This window comes from Saccopteryx bilineata, chromosome 9 (genome assembly GCF_036850765.1).
Source record: "Saccopteryx bilineata isolate mSacBil1 chromosome 9, mSacBil1_pri_phased_curated, whole genome shotgun sequence".
In the NCBI taxonomy this organism is placed as follows: domain Eukaryota; kingdom Metazoa; phylum Chordata; class Mammalia; order Chiroptera; family Emballonuridae; genus Saccopteryx; species Saccopteryx bilineata.
In genome coordinates, this window is record NC_089498.1 from 70349926 (window position 1) to 70374387 (window position 24462).

At 40.2% G+C, this 24462-nt stretch overlaps 1 protein-coding gene across 3 annotated transcripts in view; it reads left to right on the top strand.

Moving 5' to 3' along the window:
* Window positions 1–24462, top strand: part of MYPN (myopalladin) — a 128977-nt gene that overhangs the window by 92531 nt on the left and 11984 nt on the right. For all 3 annotated transcript variants that reach the window (XM_066243961.1, XM_066243962.1, XM_066243960.1), the window contains 6 exons: window positions 1561–2151; window positions 2517–2655; window positions 19599–19820; window positions 21057–21206; window positions 22134–22216; window positions 23534–23660. In XM_066243961.1, coding sequence (XP_066100058.1) covers window positions 1561–2151; window positions 2517–2655; window positions 19599–19820; window positions 21057–21206; window positions 22134–22216; window positions 23534–23660 — 1312 coding nt within the window. The remainder of the gene's footprint in view (window positions 1–1560; window positions 2152–2516; window positions 2656–19598; window positions 19821–21056; window positions 21207–22133; window positions 22217–23533; window positions 23661–24462) is intronic.

Sequence of the window (24462 nt, forward strand, 5' to 3'; positions counted from 1 at the left end):
ACCTTTTATCAGCCCACCTTACCCTATCTCATACCCCTCCACCCTTAGGAACAAACAATTTTTTTTTAAGTGAGAGGAGGGGAGATAGTGAGACAGACTCCCTCATGCTCCCCAACCAGGACCCACCTGGCAACCCCCACCTGGGGCTGATGCTCAAATCAATCAAGCTATCCTCAGTGCCTAAGGCAAACACTTGGACCAACTGAGCTATTGTCAGCACCTGGGGCCAACAATCAAACCAATCAAGCCACTGACTGAGAGAGGGAAAGGAAGAGAAAAGGAATAGGGAGGGGGAAAGAAGAAGATGGTCACTTCTCTTGTGTGCCCTGACCAGGAATCAAACCTGGGATGTCCATACACTGGACAGATGCTCTATCCAGTGAGCCAACCGGCCAAGGCCATGCTTAACATTTAAAATGAGTAAAATGTCTGACAAAAATAAGAATGTCCTGAGAAAGCCTAGACTTTGGGACAAGTGTTTCTTTAGAGCAGTGGTTCAAGGTCCTAGATGCATGCAAGAATCGTCTAGACTAAGCCTCGCTACTTGCAGCATTGGCATCACCTGGAAGCTTGATAAAATGCCAAGTCTCAGGCCCCACTAGACCTGAGTCAGAAGCTCTGGGGGTGGGGCCCAGAAATCTGTGTTTAGCTAAAGCCTCCAGAGAAGTCTGAGGCTCACTAAAGTTTAAGAACCACTGACATAGTCAGTGAGAGGGATAGATAGGGACAGACGGTCAGGAACGGAGAGAGATGAGAAACATCAATCATCAGTTTTTCATTGCAACACCTTAGTTGTTCATTGATTGCTTTCTCATATGTGCCTTGACCGTGGGGCTACAGCAGACCGAGTAACCCCTTGGGTCCAAGCTGGTGAGCTCTGCTCAAACCAGATGAGCCCGGGCTCAAGCTGGAGACCTTGGGGTCTTGAACCTGGGTCCTCCACATCCCAGTCCAATGCTCTATCCATTGTGCCACCACCTGGTCAGGCACCACTGACCTATATTTTAAAAGATAATACTAACTGTGCCTGAATTCTTCCCAGGCCAATTGATGCAGTGGTGCCTAAATCAATAAGGGTTGTTTGTCTTTTATGCTTTCCAGGTGATTATGGTGTGCAGCCGCCAGGTCACACTGCTAAAACCACAGCTAAGACTTGCTGATGGCAGAGAGATGTTTACTCAGAATTAGTTATCCTAATCAGTGATGTGCTGGCAAACGTTTTAACAATAGAGAGGCAGGGAAACCCTGATTGTAGCATTTGCAAATTTACTCCCACCATGGCTATTTCAAGCTAAAGAAAAGTCGTTGAACTGGCACTAGGGATAAGATGTGCAGTCTGCTCCCCAGAGCCAGCCAGAGTTGGCTCCAGCACACACTGCCCAAAATAGTCGTTGCCAAAATTGCTTTCAGAAATACTTGATACAGTAGCTGATTTCTGGCAACTCTGGTTGCCTGTTCTTAATCAACGTAAAGTTATAAACAGCCTGTCTGCGTTTTCTGAAAAATGGTGCAGATGGTGACAATGTCCCTTCTCTCTCCACGCTCTTGTTTTTTGTGCAGCGACTCCAGTCAGCTCCAACAGCTTCACAACCAAGTCTTACTGGAACAACAGCAGTTGCAAAACCCATCTCCTTCATCTCCTAAGGAGTTTCCTTTCAACATGAGTGTTTTAAACTCTACTGCTCCCCCAGCAGTGACAACGTCCAACAAGCATGTGAAGACCCCCTCATCACAAACGTTCAGCTTGGCCCGGCCAAAGCACTTCTTCCCCTCCACGAATACCACCGCGGCAGCAATGTCCCCTTCCAGCTCTCCGGTGTTCACCCTGAGCAGCACTCCTCAACCCATGCAGAGGACAGTGAGCAAAGAAAGCCTCTTAGTTTCTCACCCTTTTGTGCAAACCAAATCTCTAGGAGGAGTTTCCGTCCAAAATGAGCCACCCACTCCAGGTCCAGCAGAACCAGCACAACTGCCGCTCACATTTTCCATCTCCAGTGGAAACCAGTTTCAGCCCCGCTGTGTGTCCCCAAGTCCTGTCTCTCCCACCAGCCGGATTCAGAATCCAGTGGCTTTCCTCAGCTCCGTTCTGCCTTCCCTCCCTGCCATCCCACCCACCAATGCCATGGGGCTGCCTAAAAGTGCACCATCTACGTAAGTGTCACTGAGGGGTTTTGATGTAAAAGATGTAAGTTAAGAGAACACATACATAAAATACCTTGGTCTGGGACAGAAATCTCATTTAGTGGATTCCTGTCTTTTAGACACAAAATGGATATTGAACACCTTAGGACAAAGGGCATGATTACATTAAATAAGTTTTAGTAATTAAAACATTTAAAACACCTCTACAAATACAGATTCTTTGTGTAGTGCTCAAATTTTGCACACAAGACGCCTTCTGTAAGTCCTTAATGACTCCTGGTGTCTGGTCGCCGGTTCAACCACTCTGATTTCTAGGCCTTTCTACACTGACCAGTGCTTTTCATAGGTGTGTCAGGTGTGAATTTATTTTACAGGCCATCCCAGGGACTAATGAAGAAAACCACAAAGTCTCCCCAGCCAGTGAATGATGATTATATTCGTGAAACCAAGAATGCAGTGATCTTAGACTTGGGGAAAAAAATGAATTTCAATGATGTCAGATCAAACCAGCAGGTAAGATTGTTGTGTTCAGATGGTTTATTGGAATTTCACTGTAAGGAACATAGTTTTGCTAAATTCAGTCCTTCTTTAGATGCTCAGGTCATCTGAGCTCGGTGAGGTTGTCACTGCGCTCCTGGGAGGTAGAGCACAGATTAACCAAGGGTCATGTAGTAAACTCCATCCACATGGATCAAAAGTTTCTGGTTACCCCTGTAGCCTGCTCAGTTTGCCTGTTTACGAGAGTTTACCTAAAACAGAATATGTTAGAGAAGAAGAGAAACTAAACAGTTTGTTGTCTATTCTAATCCTCAGCTCAATTTTGACAGACAGCATCACATCTTTGAGATATTTCAATATCTGAGCCTTGAAATGATCTAAACTTTAAGGAACTGGGTTCCAAGATGTCCTTTATCAAACTCCTTCAATCTAATGTGCTTGGAGATCTGCTCACCATTTCCTCTCAATCTTTACATTAGGTGAAACATGTGAAATAGCCATTAGGCCATATCCTGTAGTTCAAGCTATACAAATTCTTGCTTACTAGTAAGTGTTTATGCAGAGAAAGAGTAAAGCCACATGTGAGCATCAAAAACGAAAGATAGTCTGAGTGTTTTCTTGTGTCATTTCTTTTTGTATTTATAAGGTAGTTTTTTTTTAATTCAGGTTTAAATTTTAATAACCTAACTCGATGTATTTGCCAAGGTGGGAACTGATAAAATCTACTTTGAAATATAAAATTTCAAAGGGAAGGCAGGTAAAATTTCAATCAAAACTATATGCCAGGCCCTGGCTGGTTGGCTCAGTGGTAGAGCGTCGGCCTGGCGTGCAGAAGTCCCGGGTTCGATTCCTGGCCACAGCACACAGGAGAAGTGCCCATCTGCTTCTCCACCCCTCCCCCTCTCCTTCCTCTCTGTCTCTCTCTTCCCTTCCCGCAGCCGAGGCTCCATTGGAGCAAAGATGGCCTGGGCGCTGGGGATGGCTCCTTAGCCTCTGCCCCAGGCACTAGAGTGGCTCTGGTCGCAAAAGAGCGACGCCCCAGAGGGGCAGAGCATCGCCCCCTGGTGGGCAGAGCGTCGCCCCCTGGTGGGCGTGCCGGGAGGATCCCAGTCGGGCGCAAGCGGGAGTCTGTCTGACTGTCTCTCCCCGTTTCTAGCTTCGGAAAAGTACAAAAAAAACACAAAACTATATGCCAAATATTGTGGAATTTTTTATATAAGTGTTGGAAAGAAGGCTAGAAATAAGGCTCCAGCTCTCCCTGACCATATGCTGTTCTCCTTACTGCTTCTGTCTCTTATTTCCAGTGGAACCATAGATGTACGATATTTTACAATTGTGTTATATGTTGGGCAATTTTTACTGAGTAGATTCTTTTTAAAATGTGCTGCATATTACCTTTATAAAATTGACTTTAAGTTATTGAAATGAGGCAGATTATTTAAGCTTCCCATAACATATATTTCTGGGAGAACAATACCAAGACAACCATTATTCTCTTCCATCTTCTAGATAGAGAAACTGAGGCACAGTTGTCAAACTGTCAGTGGTGGAACTACAACTAGAGCCCTAATCTGCATGACACTTTCACGTTTTCCCCAAAACTCTGCTGCCTTTTCCAGTTTTATGACAACACTTACCTTTAAGCCCCATAAATGTTGCTCCATCTAACGCAGATTTGTTTTTCTATAAAATTGTCATCTATTTGTGGTTGTTAATCCTCTAATGTGTTATTGAGAGGGAGTGATTAGAACCCTGTAAGAATGATACCAGGTCAGCACACGAGCTGTTTGGTTAGTCTATAGGTAGACACATATTAATCCATTGCCCAATTCAGGAGAAAGTAGAGGTTTCCTCTTCGTTATCTGAAGTGTGAACACATGTAAATATGAACAGAAGTTGAGTGCCAAAAGCCCAGTAAGAACTCTTTATTAAACCTGCATGGTGAGCCTGACCAGGTGGTGGCGCAGTGGATAGGGCATCGGACTAGGATGCCGAGGACCCAGGCTCAAGACCCTGAGGTCGCCAGCTTGAGCTTAAGCACGGGCTCATCTGGTTTGAGCAAAAGCTCACCAGCTTGGACCCAAGGTCACTGACTCAAGCAAGGGGTTACTCTGTCTGCTGAAGGCCCACAGTCAAGGCACATATGAGAAAGCAATCAATGAACAACTAAGGTGTCACAATGCACAACGAAAAACTAATGATTGATGCTTCTCATCTCTCCATTCCTGTCTGTCTGTCCCTGTCTATCCCTCTCTCTGACTCTTTCTCTGTCTCTGTAAAAACAAAACAAAACAAACCTGCATGGTGAATTAACTTCAGGGCCAATAACAGGGACTAAGAACAGTCTCAGAAATATCTCAGTGCTCTCCATCTGACTATCTGTGACATGTGTCAGTGTTCTTCAGAGAATTATTATGGTAGATTAGTCTTAGACTGTCTTCTATGCCTTGAAAGCCAACCCACATAAATTCAATTCAGAAAACTAAGGAGCTGTACAAGATGGAATGAATGCTTGCACTGGGTTGGTAGATGTTGATTCTGAGGAAGTATTGAGGAATCAAATAATGACCATATTATAATATTGTTTGTTTATTGCTGCCTTGGGAAGTGATAGTGAAAATGTCATGAAGAACTGCCTAAAATGCACTTTGGCCCATTAGTAAAGTTAAGAAGAAGAAAATTTGCTTAGAAAAATAAAGAACAATAGTAAAGAAACACTGAGTATTGGTAGCCATTTATACCTGCAGTACTGGGACACAAATGAAATGAAGGAATTCAAATGATCTGTTTTCTCACTCTCATAGTAGCCTACACATCCGAGGGGGAAGCAAGTGACTTCTTTTGAAGAGTATGCATTTGTTTTGGGGGTTTTGCTTTGAAAACATTTAGATCCAGAAGGCTGGACTCATTTGCCCTATTTGATTCCTAAGCAAATTAAGTTACTCCTAGTAACTGCCTTAGGAGATGTGTGTTGTCTAGCATTACTACGTTATGTATGTATGCTCTTGAACAATGACTATTATTATTTTTTTGTGTGTGTGACAGAGACAGAGAGAGGGACAGATAGGGACAGACAGACAGTAAGGGAAAAAAATGAGAAGCATCAATTCTTTGTTGCAGAATCTTAGTTGTTCGTTGATTGCTTTCTTATATGTGCCTTGACTGGGGGGCTACAGCAGAGTGTGTGACCCCTTGCTCAAGCCAGCAACCTTGGGCTCAAGGCAGCGACCTTGGGATTCAATTCAGTGACCTTTGGGCCCTGGCCAGCAACCATGGGGTCATATCTATGATCCCACGCTCAAGTCAGAGACCCCACACTCAAGCTGGGTGAGCCCATGCTCAAACTGGTGACCTTGAGGTTTCAAACCTGGGTTCTTTGTGTCCCAGACCGATGCTCTATCCACTATGCCACTGCCTGGTCAGGCAATGAATATTGATTATAAATCATTTCCTCCTTAGAACTCAAACTTCTAAATTATATTTTTAGAAAGTGCTATATCTACCACTTTTATTTGTTTGTTGTACTATTCCAGCATTTATCCTCTAACTTGTTTTTGTTGTTGTTTTCTAGCAAGGTAGGGGGACAGACAAGGACAGATGGGGACTGACAGGCTGGAAGGGAGAGAGATGAGAAACATCAAGTCTTCATTGTGGCACTTTAGTTGTTCATTGATTGTTTTCTCATATGTGCCTTGACTGGAAGGGGAGGCTCCAACAGAGGCAGTGACCCCTTGCTCAAGCCAGCAACCTTAGGCTCAAGCCAGTGACCATGGAATCATGTGTATCATCCCACCCATGCTCAAGCCATTGACCCCATGCTGAAGCTGGTGAGCCCATGCTTAAGCCGGCAACCTTGGGATTTTAAACTTGGGTCCTCAGTGTCACAGGCCGATGCTCTATCCACTGCACAACCACCTGGTCAGGCTATCCTCTAACTTGTTTTATATAACATTCCTAATCATCAATTAACATTTGCTTGTTGATTCTTAGAACTTTATGTAACACAAAGTTGTCATCAGATATTCATACTTATTCAAATATTCATATTTATCCATTCAGATATTCATATTTATTAAAATGTTTAGCTTCCTAAGCTGACAACACATTTTTTGGGGGGTTGGGGATAAGCGAAGAGAGAGGTGCCCAAATTTCAAGATCATTGAAAAGACTGCATCATTTCTTATTCTGAACTTATTATTCACCACCAATGGATCCTCACTGAACATCAGTTGAACTTAAATGGTTTAAATTAGCAAGGTGAATCTGAGAGTCAAAGAAACCCAAGATCACAAAATGTAATGGAGCCTTCATGACCAATGATTCTAATTGAGACATGACTTAGCAGATGTTATGAACCCAATAAACATTTATTGACAGTTAATTTCTAAATCTATGCACACATACAAATATTTAATGTCTCATTTCAACTTTCCTCCTTGACCTCATTTCTCTTGAAACCTTCCCATTTTTTTATTCTGCTCTTCCCTCCCTTTTTAAAAAATGAATGCTTCTTTAAAATTGTCTGCAGTTCCCAGATACTGCTCTGTATGACAGGGTGGGAAAAAGTAGCTAATTCTTGCTCTGCCTTTTGTTCCTCTTCTTCTCTAAGCAGCTTAGTCATTCCCTCTATTTAAATCTTACCTCTTTCATCTCTTACTATAAATTCTTTATTAAAATTCTCTTTTGTCAGCAGTCTTGCCATCCATTCCTTTTCTAATAAAAATTCCACATAGTCATCAGCCTTAAGTTGCCCACCTTGGGCATGTAGGACACACTGCAGTGAAGTGTCCCAATGTCATCTGCCATGGCCCCACCCATGACACACCAATTGCAAGCTCCCTGGGAGCTGGGATTGTGGGGTATCTTGTTCATTGTTGTACCCCTGTTATGTCTGTCACAGAGTAGGTGCTCAAGAAATATTTGCTGAATTTACACACACCGATGAGACTTACATTCATTTCAGATAGAATAATGAAACTCTTTTCAAGTAGAAAATTTTAGGTCTGTCGCGTATCTATAGAAATTATCTCACTTGACTATATATAGATTCTGATTATACACAATTGTGGCCAGCTACTTGCTATGATAGCAATCTATTTTAATCAACTGATTAAAAAGATGAAAACTTTTTTAAAAAACACTGAAATTACACACAGCAATACAGAAAGCTGAAATCAAGCAAAACTAATATTGACTAAATATTTAAGTATAAAATAAGTGTATATTTTAGTAATTATTTATTCTTAAGGGGAAAAATGGATTTGAAGTGTTTTTACACAACCTCTTTGAAGGCAGAGTCTATGCTTTATAGAATGTTGTATCCCAGTATCTATCATAGTATTTAGCACATAGTAGGTGCTTAATAAGAATTTGGCAGAAGGGATAAGAAATAGGTTATGAAGTCTGGTTATTTCTATTGAATGTAGCATGTAATTATTAGATAAACAGAAAAAGAAGGCATCCTTTATGTATGTCAACCTCCAAGTTTGTATAGGAATCTTTTATCATATCTCCATACTGTGGATCTCCCTGAAACAACAACAATAATACTGTATTTCCCCATGTATAAGATGCACGTTTTTTGAAAATTTTGGGGTCTAAAAACTGGGTGGCCAGACCAGGTGGTGGTGCACTGGATAGAGCGTCGGACTGGGATGCAGAGAACCCAGGTTCGAGACCCCAAGGTCGCCAGCTTGAGCGCGGGCTCATTTAGTTTGAGCAAAAAGCCCACCAGCTTGAACCCAAGGTCACTGGCTCCAGCAAGGGGCTACTCGGTCTGCTGAAGGCCCGTGGTCAAGGCACATATGAGAAAGCAATCAATGAACAACTAAGGTGTTACAACATGCAATAAAAAACTAATGATTGATGCTTCTCATCTCTCTCTGTACCTGTCTGTCTGTCCCTGTCTATCCCTCTCTCTGACTCACTCTCTGTCTCTGTAGTAAAAAAAAAAAACAAAACAAAAAATAAAAATAAAAAAATAAAAACTAGGTGCATCTTATACAGTGGTTGTCGATTTTTTTTTTACTTGCATTTCCCACTCTTTCATGCTTGTTTTTGCGCTCATTGTTGAAGACAGTGACTTATTTTCAGACACAAATGAGGACAAGCTAATGGATGGGAGTTTTTGTTGTTATTTTTTTATTAATTTTAATGGGGTGACATTGATAAATCAGGGTACATATGTTCAGAGAAAACATCTCTAGGTTATTTTGACATTTGATTATGCTGCATTCCCATCACCCAAAGTCCAATTGTCTTCCGTCACCTACTAACCAGTTTTCTTTGTGCTTCTCCCTTCCCCCAGCCCCCTCCCTCTACTTTCCCCACCCTGTAACCCCCACACTCTTGTCCATGTCTCTGAGTCTCATTTTTATGTCCCACCTATGTATGGAATCATATAGTTCTTAGTTTTTTCTGATTTACTTATGTCTCCCAGTATAATGTTATCAAGGTCCATCCATGTTGTTGTAAATGATCCAATGTCATCATTTCTTATGGCTGAGTAGTATTCCATAGTATATATGTACCAAAGCTTTTTAATCCACTCGTTCACTGACGGACACTTGGGCTGTTTCCAGATCTTCGCTATTGTGAACAATGCTCCCATAAACATGGGTGTGCATTTCTTCTTTTCAAACAGTGCTATGGTGTTCTTGGGGTATATTCCTAAAAGTGGTATAGCTGGGTCAAAAGGCAGTCGATTTTTAATTTTTTTAAGAATCTCCATACTGTTTTCCACAGTGGCTGCACCAGTCTGCATGCCCACCAGCAGTGCAGGAGGGTTCCCTTTTCTCCACATCCTTGCCAGCACTTATTCTGTGTTGTTTTGTTGATGAGCGCCATTCTGATTGGTGTGAGATGATATCTCATTGTGGTTTTAATTTGCATTTCTCTAATGATTAGTGATGTTGAGCATTTTTTCATATGCCTATTGGCCATCTGTATGTCCTCTTTTTTTTTCTTTTTTTTTTTTCTGAAGCTGGAAACGGGAGGCAGTCAGACAGACTCCCGCATGCGCCCGACCGGGATCCACCAGGCACTCCCACCAGGGGGCGATGCTCTGCCCATCTGGGGCATTGCTCTGTTGCGACCAGAGCCAGTCTAGTGCCTGAAGCAGAGGCCATGGAGCCATCCCCAGCGCCCAGCCATCTTTGCTCCAATGGAGCCTTGGCTGCAGGAAGGGAAGAGAGAGACAGAGAGGAAGGAGAGGGGGAGGGGTGGAGAAGCAGATGGGCCATTCTCCTGTGTGTCCTGGCCAAGAATCGAACCCAGAACTTCCGCACGCCAGACCAACGCTCTACCACTGAGGCAATCAGCCAGGGCCTCTGTATGTCCTCTTTGAAGAAGTGTCTATTCATTTCTTGGGCCCATTTTTTGATTGGATTGTTTGTCTTCCTGGTATTGAGTTCTACAAGTTCTTTATAAATTTGGGTTATTAACCCCTTATCGGACGTATTGTTAAATATATTCTCCCATTGTATAGTTTGTCTTTTATTCTGTTCTTATTGTCTTTAGCTGTGCAAAAGCTTTTTAGTTTGATATAGTCCCATTTGTTTATCCTGTCTTTTATTTCACTTGCCCGTGAAGATAAATCGGCAAATATATTGCTGTGAGAGATGTCAGAGAGCTTACTGCCTATATTTTCTTCTAAGATGCTTATGGTTTTACAGCTTACATTTAAGCCTTTTATCCTTTTGAGTTTATTTTTATGTATGGTGTAAGTTGGTGGTTTAGTTTTATTTTTTTGCAGGTAGCTGTCCAATTTTCCCAACACCATTTGTTGAAGAGGCTGTCTTTACTCCAATGTATGCTCTTACCTCCTTTGTCAAATATTAGTTGTCCATAAAAGTGTGGGTTTATTTCTGGGTTCTCAGTTCTGTTCCATTGATCTATATGCCTGTTCTTATGCCAGTACCAGGCTGTTTTGAGTATAATGGCCTTGTAGTATAACTTGATATCCGGAAATGTGATACCTCCCACTTTATTCTTCCTTTTCAAGATTGCTGAGACTATTCGTGTTCTCTTTTGGTTCCATATAAATTTTTGGAATATGTATTCTATCTATTTGAAATAAGTCATTGGTATTTTAATCTGTATTACATTGAATTTATAAATTGCTTTGGGTAATATAGACATTTTAATAATGTTTATTCCTCCTAAAGATGAGCACAGTATATGCTTCCACTTGTTTGTATCATCCCTGAGTTCTTTTATCAATGTTTTATAATTTTCCGAGTACAAGTCTTTAATCTCCCTGGTTAAATCTATTCCTAGGTACTTTATTTTTTTGGTTGCAATGGTGAAGGGGATTGCTTCCTTAATTTCTCTTTCTGACAGTTCATTGTTAGTGTATAAAAATGCCTCTGATTTCTGAGTATTAATTTTATATCCTGCCACCTTGCTGAATTCATTTATAAGGTCGTCTAGTAGTTTTTTGACTGAGACTTTAGGGTTTTCTATATACAATATCATATCATCTGCAAATAATGATAGTTTTACTTCTTCTTTTCCAATTTGGATGCCTTTTATTTCTTTTTCTTGTCTGATTGCTGTGGCTAGGACGTCCAGAACTATGTTGAATAAGAGTGGTGAAAGGGGGCACCCCTGCCTTGTTCCTGATCTTAAGGGAATTGCTTTTAATTTTTGCACATTGAGTATGATGTTAGCTGTGGGTTTGTCTTAGATGGCCTTTATCATGTTGAGGTATGTTCCCTGTATTCCCACTTTGCTGAGAGTTTTGATCATGAATGGGTGCTGGATTTTATCAAATGCTTTTTCTGCATCTATTGATGTTATCATGTGGTTTTTCTCCTTCCTTTTGTTTATGTGATGAATCACATTGATTGATTTGCCAATATTGTACCAGCCTTGCCTCCCAAGAATAAATCCCACTTGATCATGGTGTATGATTTTTTTCATATATTGCTGGATCCAGTTTGCTAATATTTTATTGAGGATTTTAGCATCTAAATTCATCAGGGATATTGGTCTATAATTTTCTTTCTTTGTGTTGTGCTGGTTTTGGAATCAGAATTATACTCGCCTCATAAAAGGAGCTTGGAAGTATTCCTTCCTCTTGAATTTTTTGAAATAGCTTGAGAAGGATAGGAGTTAGTTCTTCTTTGAATATTTGGTAGAATTCACTTGTGAAGCCATCAGGCCCAGTACTTTTCTTTTTTGGGAGTTTTTTGATAACTGTTTCAATTTGTTTGTTGTAATTGGTCTGTTTAGGTTTTCTGATTCCTCCAGATTAATTTTTGGAAGATTATATGTTTCGAGGAATTTGTCCATTTCATCTAGGTTGTCTAGTTTTTTGGCATACAGTTCTTCATAGTATTTTCTTACTATATTTTGTATTTCTGTTCTGTCAGTTGTTATTTCTCCACTCTCATTTCTAATTTTATTTGAGTTCTCTCTCTTTTTTCTGTGATGAGTCTGGTTAAAAGTTCGTCGATCTTGTTTACCTTTTCAAAGAACCAGCTCCTGGTTTCATTGATCCTCTGTATTGTTTCTTTAGCCTCTATGTCATTTATTTCTGCTCTGATCTTTATTATTTCCTTCCTTCTACTACCTCTGGGCTTTACTTGCTGTTCTTTTTCTAGTTCTTTTAGATGCAGAGTCAAGTTGTTTATTTGAGCTTTTTCTAGTGTCTTAAAGTATGCCTGTAATGCTATGAACTTCCCTCTAAGGACTGCTTTTGCTGTGTCCCATAAATTTTGAGTTGATGTATGCTCGTTATTGTTCGTTTCTAGGATTGTTTTTATTTCTTCTTGGATCTCATTGTTAACCCATTTGTTATTTAATGACATGCTATTTAGTTTCCAAGTGTTTGAGTATTTTTCAGTTTTTCTGTTGTGATTGATTTCTAGTTTCATGCCATTGTGATCAGAGAAAGTGCTCGATATGATTTCAATCTTCTTAAATTTGTTGAGACCGCTTTTGTGCCCTAACATGATGTCGGTCCTAGAGAATGTCCCATGAGCACTTGAAAAGAATGTATATTCTGCTGCTTTAGGGTGAAAGGTTCTGAAGATACCTATTAAATCGAGCTGATCTAGTATGTCCTTTAAGACTGCTGTCTCTTTGTTAATTTTCTTTCTTGAAGATCTATCTAGTGATCTTAGTGGGGTATTGAAATCCCCTACTATTATAGTATTGCTGTTGATCTCATCCTTTAAATCCATCAAAGTCTGCTTTATATATTCAGGTGCTCCTATATTAGATGTGCAGATATTTATAATGGTTATATCTTCCTGTTAGATTGCTCCCTTTATCATTATGTAGTGACCTTCTTTATCTCTTACTATAGCTTTTGTTTTAAAGTTCATTTTGTCTGATATAAGTATTGCTACCCGAGCTTTTTTTTTTATTTCCATTTGCGTGAAATATTTTTTTTCCATCCTTTTATCTTCAGTCTATGTGCATCTTTTGTTTTAAGCTGTGTCTCTTGTAGACAGCATATGTATGGGTCCTGTTTTCTTACCCACGCAGCTACCCTATGTCTTTTGATCAGATCATTTAATCCATTTATATTTGAGGTTATTATTGATATGTAGTTGTTTATTGCCATTTTATTCTTTAAAACTGTATTTCTCTTTTGCTATAATCTTTTTCTCCCTTTTTTAATTTATTTATTTATTTATTTTTTTGTATTTTTCTGAAGCTGGAAACGGGGAGAGACAGTCAGACAGACTCCCGCATGCGCCCGACTGGGATCCACCCGGCATGCCCACCAGGGGCGACGCTCTGCCCACCAGGGGGCGATGCTCTGCCCCTTCGAGGGGTCGCTCTGCCGCGACCAGAGCCACTCTAGTGCCTGGGGCAGAGGCCAAGGAGCCATCCCCAGCGCCCGGGCCATCTTTGCTCCAGTGGAGCCTTGGCTGTGGGAGGGGAAGAGAGAGACAGAGAGGAAGGGGGGGGAGAAGCAAATGGGTGCTTCTCCTATGTGCCCTGGCCGGGAATCAAACCCGGGTCCTCCGCACGCCAGACCAACGCTCTACCGCTGAGCCAACTGGCCAGGGCCCTTTTTCTCCTTTGATCTGTTTACAGCACTCCCCTTAGAATTTCTTGCAGCCTTGGTTTGGTTCTAGTGAATTCCTTGAGGTTTTTTGTTTTTTGGGTTTTTTTTTTGTCTGGAAAGCTTTTTATTTCTCCTTCAATTTTAAACGATAGCCTTTGCTGGATAAAGTAGTCTTGGTTGTAGGCTCTTGTTCTGCATTACTTTAAATATCTTTTGCCATTCCCTTCTGGCCTCAAGTGTTTCTGTTGAGAAGTCGGAAGTCACCTTATGGGGGCTCCTTTGTAGGTGATAGTCTTTTCTTCTCTAGCAGCTTTTAATATTTTCTTTTTATCACTTAGCTTTGGTATTTTAATTATGATGTGTCTTGGTGTAGATTTCTTTGGGTTTCTCTTTAATGGAGTTCTCTGTGCTTTTTGAACTTGTGAGATGTTTTCCTGCCTTAATTAAGGGAAGTTTTCAGCTATGATATGTTTGAACAAAGTCTCTATCCCTTGTTCTTTCTCTTCTTCTTCAGGAACCCCTATGATGCAGATGTTATTTCTTTCATGTTGTCACAGAGCTCTCTTAGAGTTTCCTCAGACTTTTTGAGTCTCTTTTATTTTTTCTGCTCTGCTTTCTTGTCTTTATATATCTTGTCCTCTAACTCACTGATTCGATTCTCAGCTTCACCCATTCTGCTTTTAATTCCTTCCATTGTGTTCTTCATTTCTGATATTGTATTTGTCATTTCTGACTGATTCTTTTTAATTATTTCAATGTCCTTTTTTATATTTGCTATCTCTTTATTTAGGTGTTAGTAATGACCATCTATTGTTGTTCTAATATCTTTGAGCATCTTTATAATCATTATTTTAAACTCTGCATCTGGTAATTTGGTTATATTTGACTCATTCAGGCTCTTTTCTGGGGATTTCTTTTGATTCATTTGTGTTGCATTTCTCTGCCTTCTCATTTTGTCTGTGTAAAAGAAGGTTTTGGCCACTGGAGTCCACTGGGTGTGAACTCTGTGTTCCTTAGGTGTGGCTGTCTGCAGGCCCGCCACCCCTCTGCTGTTGCTGCCTAGGGTGTTCGGGTATGGGTGTTGCTGATGCCTGCCCACTGGGGCTGTTGCTGTGGTCTCTGCCTCTCCTTCCTGGGAGTGGCTGTGATCACATGCTCGGGTGTACAAGCCTTGGTGGCTCTGGCCTTCACCCTGCCCCCTCGGGTGGCATTATGCTTAGCCCTGAGGGCAGGGTGAGCACCTCTGCTCAGGTGCAGGTCTCCACCTGATTCCGGGCTCTCGCCCCACCCTTGCAGGAGGAGCCCACTTGTGGGACTGCTGCAAGCCTTGGCTCCATGGGCCCAGCAGGACTGCATGCCCACACTCAGTCATGGGACTCTGCCTGTTCTGGGCTTTTGGCTCCACCTCTGCAGGAGGATCTGGCTCCCAAGTGAGGCCACAAGCCTTGGTTTCACGAGCAGGGCAAGGCTGTGCTCTTGTGCCCTTGCTCAAGGGCAGGTCTCCACCCCTTCCGGGGTTCCTGCCCTTCCCCCACAGGCTGGATTGCAGGCTGCAGGCAGCTGGGATTGACCACTTTTGCACGCCCCTCTTCCCCAGTCGGGTAAGACTGAGCTCACACCTGGGCCTCAGTGGTGGCCAGCCAGCTTCCGCCCTTGCTGACAGAACCGCACTTCCACATCCCACCACCACCTGCCCTTGGGCGAGCTCTCAGCTGTGTGGGTGGGGGCGCTACAGTTTAGACCCTAACACTCACTACTGTAGTCCTGAAAGCTTCCTCCTTCTAAGCGACTCTGCTCTGAGTGCCACGGGAGAACTTGTTTGGCTGGTGTCCTGCTTCCCTCTGCTGGTATTGCTGTTTCCAGGGGAAATATTCACTTCAGATTTGGGGAGTGACTCATCCCAGAGGTTAGCTTGGCTGTCTCTCAAAATGTTTCTCCCTGTGTCTCCTAGATTACACTGTGTCCTGATTTCAGCTGTGTCCTGAAAACCAATGTCTCAAGTTTTCAAACATAATTTTGACATTAGACCCCAAAATTATCAGCCTTAACAAGATTATCTTTAAAGGAAATAAAAAGGAACCCTGGGGCTGGAGGTAGAGGTAGAAGACCCAAAGACATTAATAACTCTCCCCAAAGTCCTCTCACTAGATCTTCTCCCTCCTGATTTTCATCTCTCTGTTGGAAGGAAAGGCTTTAAATCACCTAACCTAGCCTTAAGCACCTGCTTTGAAATTGCTGCAGAATAATTTGTCTCCCAACTCACTTCTCTTCTGATATGTAGTTTGGTGCCTCAGTGAAAACTTCTAGTTAGAATCTGTTTACAACTTATGCTCAATAGTTACAAATAGTATTTGTAATTAAATTTATTAGGTTGACACTGATTAATATAATTATGTAGGTTTCAAGTGTGCAATTCTATGATCTGTATATTATATTGTGTGTTCACCACCCAAAGTCAAATTTTCTTCCATCTCTATATATTTGACCCCATTTACCCTTAACTACCTCACCCCAAAACCTTTCCCTCTGGTACCACCATACAAAAATGAGTTTTTGTTTGTTCATTTGTTGCTTTTGTATCCCACATATGAGTAAAATCATATGGTTATTGACTTTTTCCATCTGATTTATTTTGTTAGCATAATATTTTCAAGATCCACCCATATTGTCACAAATGGCAGTATTCTGTCTCTTCTTACAGCTGAGTAGTCCATTATATATATACCACATCTTCTTTATCCAATCATCTATTGAAGGATACTTCAGTTGTTTAATCAGTTGTATAATCAGAATATACTGCAATGAACATAGAGATACATATATATCTTTATGAATAAATGTTTTCAAATATTTTGGGTAGTTACTTGACTAGTTGCTGGGTCATATGAGAACTCTATTTTTAATTTTTTGAGGACTCTCTATATTGTTTTCTATAGTGGCTGTACCAGTTTACATTCCCACCAGCAGTGAATGATGGTTCCTTTTTCTCCACAACCTCTTCAACACTTGTTATTCCTTGTCTTGTTAATAATAGCTATTCTAACAGGTTTGAAATGGTATCTCATTGTAGTTTGATTTACATTTCCCTAATAACTAGTGAAAAGCAACCTGCATATCTATTGGCTATTTGTATGTCTTCTTGGGAAGTGTTCACTCAGGTCCTCTGCCCATTTTCTAATTGGATTGTTTGTTTTTTGTTATTGAGTTGCATTAGTTATTTATATATTTTGGATGCTAACCCCTCACTGGAAGTGTCATTTGCAAATACCTTATTCCATTTGGTTGGTTGGTTGTTTTTTTGTTTTGTTGATGGTTTCTTTTGCTGTGCAGAAGTTTTTAAGTCTGATATAACCTTATTTATTTATTTATTTATTTATTTATTTATTTATGAGAGAGAGAGAGAGAGACACACACACACACAAACAGGAAGGGAGAGAGATGAGAAGCATCAACTCATAGTTTTAGCACTTTAGTTGTTCATTGATTGCTTCTCTTCTGTGCCTTGACCGGGGCTTCCAGCTGAGCCAGTGATCCCTTGCTCAAGCCAGTGACCTTGAGTGCAAGCCAGTGACCTTGGACTTCAAGCGAGCAACCACTGGGCTTAAACCAGAGACCATGGGGTCATGTCTATGATCCTATGCTCCAGCTGGCAACCCTATACTCAAGCTGGTAAACCCATGCTCAAGCTGGTTACCTTGGAGTTTCAAACCTGGGTCCTCAACATTCCAGGTCAACACTCTATCCATTGCACCACTACCTGGACAAGTCCATTCACTTATTTTTGCTTTTACTTCCCTTGTTCTTTTTTTTTTTTTTTTTTTTTTTTGCTTTTTTCTGAAGCTGGAAACAGGGAGAGATAGTCAGACAGACTCCCGCATGCGCCCGACCGGGATCCACCCGGCACGCCCACCAGGGGCAATGCTCTGCCCATCCTGGGCGTCGCCATGTTGGGACCAGAGCCACTCTAGCGCCTGAGGCAGAGGCCAAGGAGCCATCCCCAGCGCCCGGGCCATCTTTGCTCCAATGGAGCCTCGGCTGTGGGAGGGGAAGAGAGAGACAGAGAGGAAGGCGCAGCGGAGGGGTGGAGAAGCAAATGGGCGCTTCTCCTGTGTGCCCTGGCCGGGAATCGAACCCGGGTCCTCCGCACGCTAGGCCAACGCTCTACCGCTGAGCCAACCGGCCAGGGCTCCCTTGTTCTTTAAGGTCAATTTCATAAGATATAATCTGTAAGACCAAGGTTTATAACTTTAGTATCTTTGTTTTCTTTTGTGTAATTTATTGTTTCAGGTCTTATATTTAGGTTCTTGATTCACTTTGAATTAATTTTTGTGTATGTTGACAAATAGTAGTCTAGTTTAATTGTTTTGCAGTGGCTTTCTAATATTCTTAGAACCATCTATTGAAGAGGATTTCCTTTCTCCATTGTGTGTTTTGGCTCCTTTTTAAAACATTATTTGTCCATATACATGTAGATTTATTTCTATGCTCTCAATTCTTTTAGTATTTTTAAAATAATTCACTGAGTGTTCTTTTATCATCACCTCCCAATTTTTAGTATTGGCAAAACAATAAATATATGATCAGTACATATACATTTATAGTGGCAGTCTGCAAACTATCTCCTCTCCACCTTGAGATAAGTACAGAAATTGAGAGTAACCATTAAGAAATCTTTATAATAATTTGATAGAGAAATTTCATGTCTATTGAACATAATTTCGCATGCTTTTAAATTTTCATTTTTCTAGTAATTAAATTTTATTTTCACTTATAAAAGTACAAGTTAAAAGTGTATAGAAGCCTGCTTTTCACCATAGACAATGTGAGGAAACACTGGTTTAACCACTTAACCAAATAGATGAATAGTAATGCCATTTCCTAAGATGAAAAAGAGCAGGATAGGAGCATTTCTGAGGGATTGAAATCAAGTAGGCATTGTTTGGACCATGCTAAATTTGAGATGTCCACTGGGGACCCAAGCCATGATGTAGTCTAATTGGTGGGCATATGACTCTCATGATACAGAGTAAATCTATGGGTATATGAGTTCTGGGGAAATACCAGTCTTAGAGATATGGACTTAGGGCTATTAGCATACAGAAAGTATCTGAAGTTGTGGGATTGGATGAGATCACCTAACTAGAATTAGGAGCTAGCAAAGAAGACTGATAAGGAGCAGCTAGAGAAAGAGAAGGAAAACCAGTATGGTGTCATGAAAACCAACAGAAGGATGTTTCAAAAAGGAGAAAGTAGCCATCTGCATCTAATGCTGCTGAGAGGTCCAACAAGGTAAGAACAGATAAGCGACAACAAGATCTAGCAAATTTAGAGACCCTAACAAAAATAATAATAATTTCAGTGCAACATGAGAACACAGTCCTAAATGGAGTAGGTTAGCAAGAGAATAGGTGACTAGGAAATGATCCTGTAACAATATAAAATGGTTTCGAATAACTTTGTTGTGAAGGGAGCAGAGAGATGCAATGAAGACCGATGTGGGATCAAGGAAGATTTATTCAAGACAGATTTTCCTCAGGAATGCAGATGGGAATGTCCAGCAGAGACAGGAAGTTGGTAACGCAGTCATGCATCTGAATGCAGTTCAGAATAGCTTTTTCAAAATACCATTATAGGCAGTTTTACATGTGGAAATGGACATTGATAGTAGTTGTGGAAATGACTTTCCATCTTCATTCTGTTCCCTACATGACTCTACTGGAGCTTAATACTCAAGGTGAGGAATCAGGATTCCCTAAGGCAGTTTGGAATTATAGTAGAGACACTGAAATCTCCTTTAGTATTTATGGTAAGAAACTGGAAGTGGAACATTCTTGGTTTATTGGGGTTCCATCTGAACCTTAAAAAGTTGCATCTTTAAACTATAATGATACCTTCTTCCTCACCCACAGAAGTGGAATGTTTGCTATTTTGACAGGAATACAAAATTTCAAGTTTTGAGCAGAGACTGATGAATGAAATAGAGTTTCGCTTGGAACGTACCCCTGTTGATGAATCAGATGATGAAATCCAACACGATGAGATCCCCACGGGCAAGTGTATTGCTCCCATCTTTGACAAAAGACTCAAGCACTTTCGAGTCACAGAAGGCTCTCCAGTCACATTCACCTGCAAGATTGTTGGGATACCTGTTCCAAAGGTAAGGGAAAATGACCAGCCAGTTGGCAAAGCAACACCACAGAACTGGAGACAGTACCTTGAGAGAGTCATATCAGACTCAGATAAAGCATCTACAAAGGAATAAAAACCAATAACAGAAAATTAACAATGCCCAAATAATTTGACTAAAAAGAGATAAGCAGGAATAGGATTGTTAACTAGGCCAAAAATAAATCAACACTTGTTGGTTAGAATTTTATTAAAATTTTAAAATAAACGTCTTAATCATGATCATCTGTTTTGGGCTATTGATTCTCTCAGCCATCAAACTCAGCAAATTAATATATATTTTTTTAATTTAACACATTGAATATCCACAGTGTGCCTGTTGTGCAAAGTGAGCTATATTTGTATCATTACTGTTAGCTTGGTAAATGCTAAAAATGTCATATTATCACTGGCTGCTGAAAAATCTTATGAGTCATCAGATTTTTTGGCAGTAAGCTGAGAGAAGAATTTACACCAGGTATCGCTGTAGCAGGGGATCTCTCCACTCTTCTTTCACAAACATTAATCAGCATGGCGTTATCATGTATGGTTAAGTAACCAGGAAATGGAAAGGGGGGGCAGATGCAACCAGTAATTTTATCCCCTCTTCCCTCATCTTTGGGAGATTTTGATACATGCAAAACTTAACATGAACTATATATATTCTCATTAGAAAATAATTTGACTTAAACTTCTCCTAAAAGTTATGGCTGAATAAATATGTTCAATATATATATATTCAAAGTTTAGTCGGATGAGAAATTTAGTGAGTGAATCTGGCCTCATCCCACTTGTCATAATGAACCACACTATCTTTTCAAGAAAATGAGCTATTCTAGGCCCTGAGATCTGTAACTGCAGAAAACTTGAGCCTTTAATGGGATAGCATAATGGAAAATGATTCAGATCCTGGTTTTCATTATTTTGCCTCTGAAAATATGTCTGGTTCTTAGGGCAACTTTTAAAATAACTATGAAGTACAATAAAAAAAGTTAAAAGCTTTATTTTGATCCTAAATTATACAGAATTTTTTACTTAAGCATTGTGAAAGTATAATAGTATATTATACTGTTTTTAATATGTTTTAAATTTTTTTCTAAGTGTTTTATAAGAGATGAGTCATTTATAGAGATGGGAATCAGCCCTTGCCTCACCCTACTCCCTACTTCATTATCCTCTAAAGATGTACAGAACAATGTACATTGACCTTGATTATCTTTCATTTCAGGTTTATTGGTTCAAAGATGGGAAGCAGATTTCAAAGAGAAATGAGCACTGCAAAATGAGGCGGGAAGGAGACGGAACATGTTCTCTGCATATTGAATCCACCACCAGTGATGACGATGGCAACTACACCATCATGGCTGCCAACCCTCAGGTGGAGATGCAGGGTCCTGCATTGTGCTGCACTCTGAGGAAGGAGCAGTTGATGTCATGAGTGTGAACTTGAGAAGTGCGAGTTACTAGAATTGCTGAGGAAAATGAATGAGAAGCATTGTGATTGCATGTAACTAGAGCACAGTATCACGATTTAGAAAACCAGTTAACCACTGATGGGTCACTTAACCCTTCAGCCTCTGTCAAAGGATATTAGTGGTTATCTATTCACTGTGTATACATCCCAGACCCATTGGGCTAAATCTTGTGTTTATCAAGTCATTGGCTCTCTTCAAGAGTCAATAAATCAATCTGTCAAAGAATGGTTTGGTTTTTTCATTTAGAGAATAAGCAAATTACTTCACAAAGTCTTGCAAATATCTCACATACTCATAATCTCATATATATTTTTTACCAATATATATATATTGGTAAAAGTTAGAAAGCCATAATCTTTTGCTTTTCTTTTCTGAATGAGATTGACTTAAACTTCCCCTAAAAGCTATGGTTGAATAAATATATATATATTCCACTACTGTTAGCATAGGAATTTCCATTCTCACCCACACTTCCTATTAAAATATTAGTTTTGAAGAGAATCCCTATTGAAGAAAGTATAAGAACACTGGCCATGATGTCTGCATGTGGCTGCAGATAATGTGAAGTGCACATGAATTTAAGATTTTTTTACACTTGTGCTTTGTTCGTTTCTCAGCTTAAAAATGAAAGTCATCAAAATATTCTTAAAAATCCCTCCCCTTGGAATATTAACAGTGATTTAAAAATCATATTATATTTTTATCCCCTCCAAACATAATTTATAATAGTTAACCAAAAGGTTCATAATGTTCATGTCCAGGAAAAAAGGATATAAATTGAAAAAAATGTGGAATTCTTGTTTTAATCTTGTTCATTTTCTGTTTCTTAGGGGAGAATCAGCTGTTCTGGCCACTTAATGGTCCAGAGTTTGCCTATGCGCAGTCGACTAACTCCTACTGGTCAGTCTCACAGGTAAAGACAATAGGAACCTTCCTTCTCTAGCCCCTTCCAAGCAAGAGCACTGAAGTACTGGGTCTAGAAACTGTTACTTAAAGTGTAGTCCTCCACCTGTAGCATCAGCATCACTTGGAAGCTTGTTGAAAGTGCAGAAACCCAAGCCCCGCCCCAGACCTACTGAATCAGAATCACATTTTAGTAAGATCCCAGGTGGCTCATAAGCACACTAAATTTGAGAAGTACTGGCCTACAGCACACTTTAATGCTTCAAAATTTGTAACCATGATTAGCACCTGTATACATATAAATCAGACTCTTTGGATTAAATTGCCATTTTTTTCTTTAATAAAACAAAAACTGTTAATGATTATATGGATATAGCTTGAATATTTTTGTTGTGTGGTCTCCAATATACCAATTGTTTCCAATAAACATTTGCCTTTCTTCCTCCCTCTGATTTTACTAATCACTAAGAAGAAAGAACATGGCATTTCCTTGAGTCATATGGTGCCATAAAATCTTAGCAAAGCATTCCATAGTTGCTGACATGGAGGAATTAAATTTGACTTACCAAAGAAACAAAAATAGTGGCTCATATTTCTCATAAGTATTTCACCACTGTTGCACGATACCTTCTTCTTCACTTTTTGTTCAAGAACAGCTGTTACTGTTGGTCAGTCTGAACCAGTAAATACATGGTAATTTTTAATGGTCTGCCATAATTTATAGCCAGGTCAAGTTTTATTACTCAGAGACACAGGGATTGCAGCTGCCTTGTTCTGAGTAATAAACAGGACTTCTCTTTTGGCTCTCATTTGAGGTTCAGCTTGAATATGGATTTATTTGTTCATTTTGAAACTTTTGAACAACTGGTCAAACCCAAGGTAAGGGGAGCTAAGCCATTTAACCCAGAATGACTTCACAGAGAAAGAAGCTGAAGCCCGTTTCTTTAATTAGAGCTCACAACATAATCTTACAGTGTATGAGATACTTACCACTTTATTTTCTTACATCAGGTCCACACCATTATTTATTATTTGTTTATGGTCCAGCACATTCCTCCCTTCCCTTACCACCCCACCAAAAAAAAAAAAAAAGAAAAGAAAAATTCTGTTCTCCAGGCCCTATTGCCATGCCTAAAAGCCTACTGTCAAAATTTGTAAACTGGTTTCTTTTTTTTTTTTTTTCATTTTTAAAATTTATTTATTGATTTGAGAGAAAGAAAGAGAGAGAGAGAGACATCAATTTGTTGTTCCACTGTTGTGCAGCTACCCAGCCAGGGCCTGTAAACTGGTTTCTGTATTTAATGCCTGAACATGTTTGTTGTTACAGAGGAAGGTCCCGAGTTCAAGAAAGAGACAAAGAGCCCCTACAGGAACGCTTTTTCCGACCACACTTCCTGCAGGCTCCTGGGGACATGGTAGCTCATGAGGGGCGCCTCTGTCGGCTGGACTGCAAGGTAGACCCTAGCACCCAGATCTGTTCACATTTTGCAATTGTTTGTTTGCACTTATTTTTGTTTGTATTTGTTTCGTGGTTTTGGGGGGGGGTTCATGGAAAAGGGAACTGAGGAAGGAAGAGAGATCACTTTTTCCCCCAACAATCTCTTTTTGGAGTGTTTAATACCTGACAAAAGTATTTCATAAAATTTTTAAGTCTTTATATCTTAATATTGGTATTGTATCAAATTAATTCTCCGTTTGTAAAAAACAACCAAAGAAGGGATACAATTCCAACATTTTCCTACAGCACTTGGCAAGTTTCTATTACTATGAAGCCAAAGTGTGACTTATGCATTCTTGGAGCCAACTGCTGCGAGATGTAGTCTTTAAAAAATTATAGTCATGGAAAGATGGCTCCAAGGTACTTTATAAAAATGGGTTAGTTTCTCATGCTAATAATCAATATTCATCACATGTAGCTATTCTACATTCTAATTCTTTGATCAGAAATGAGGTTCACCTGAGCAGCCTGTATAGCTCTCAGTATAAAGAGAAACTTAGGTCACCCCCTCTGTCCCAACAAAGATGCAGAGTGCTATGGAAAATTTAGATGCAGATTGTAAAGGTTTGAAGTTAGGCCTTCACAAATCCACTTCTCTTGGTGATTCTTGCTCTCCCAATGAATGCCTAAATAATATCAGGATTGACTATTACTTCTTTAATCCTATACTCTAACAGATACCCATGCCTGGGTCCCATCCCCAGAGATTCTGATTTAATATTACTCTGTTCAATAGTGGGCACCAGGATTTTCAAACA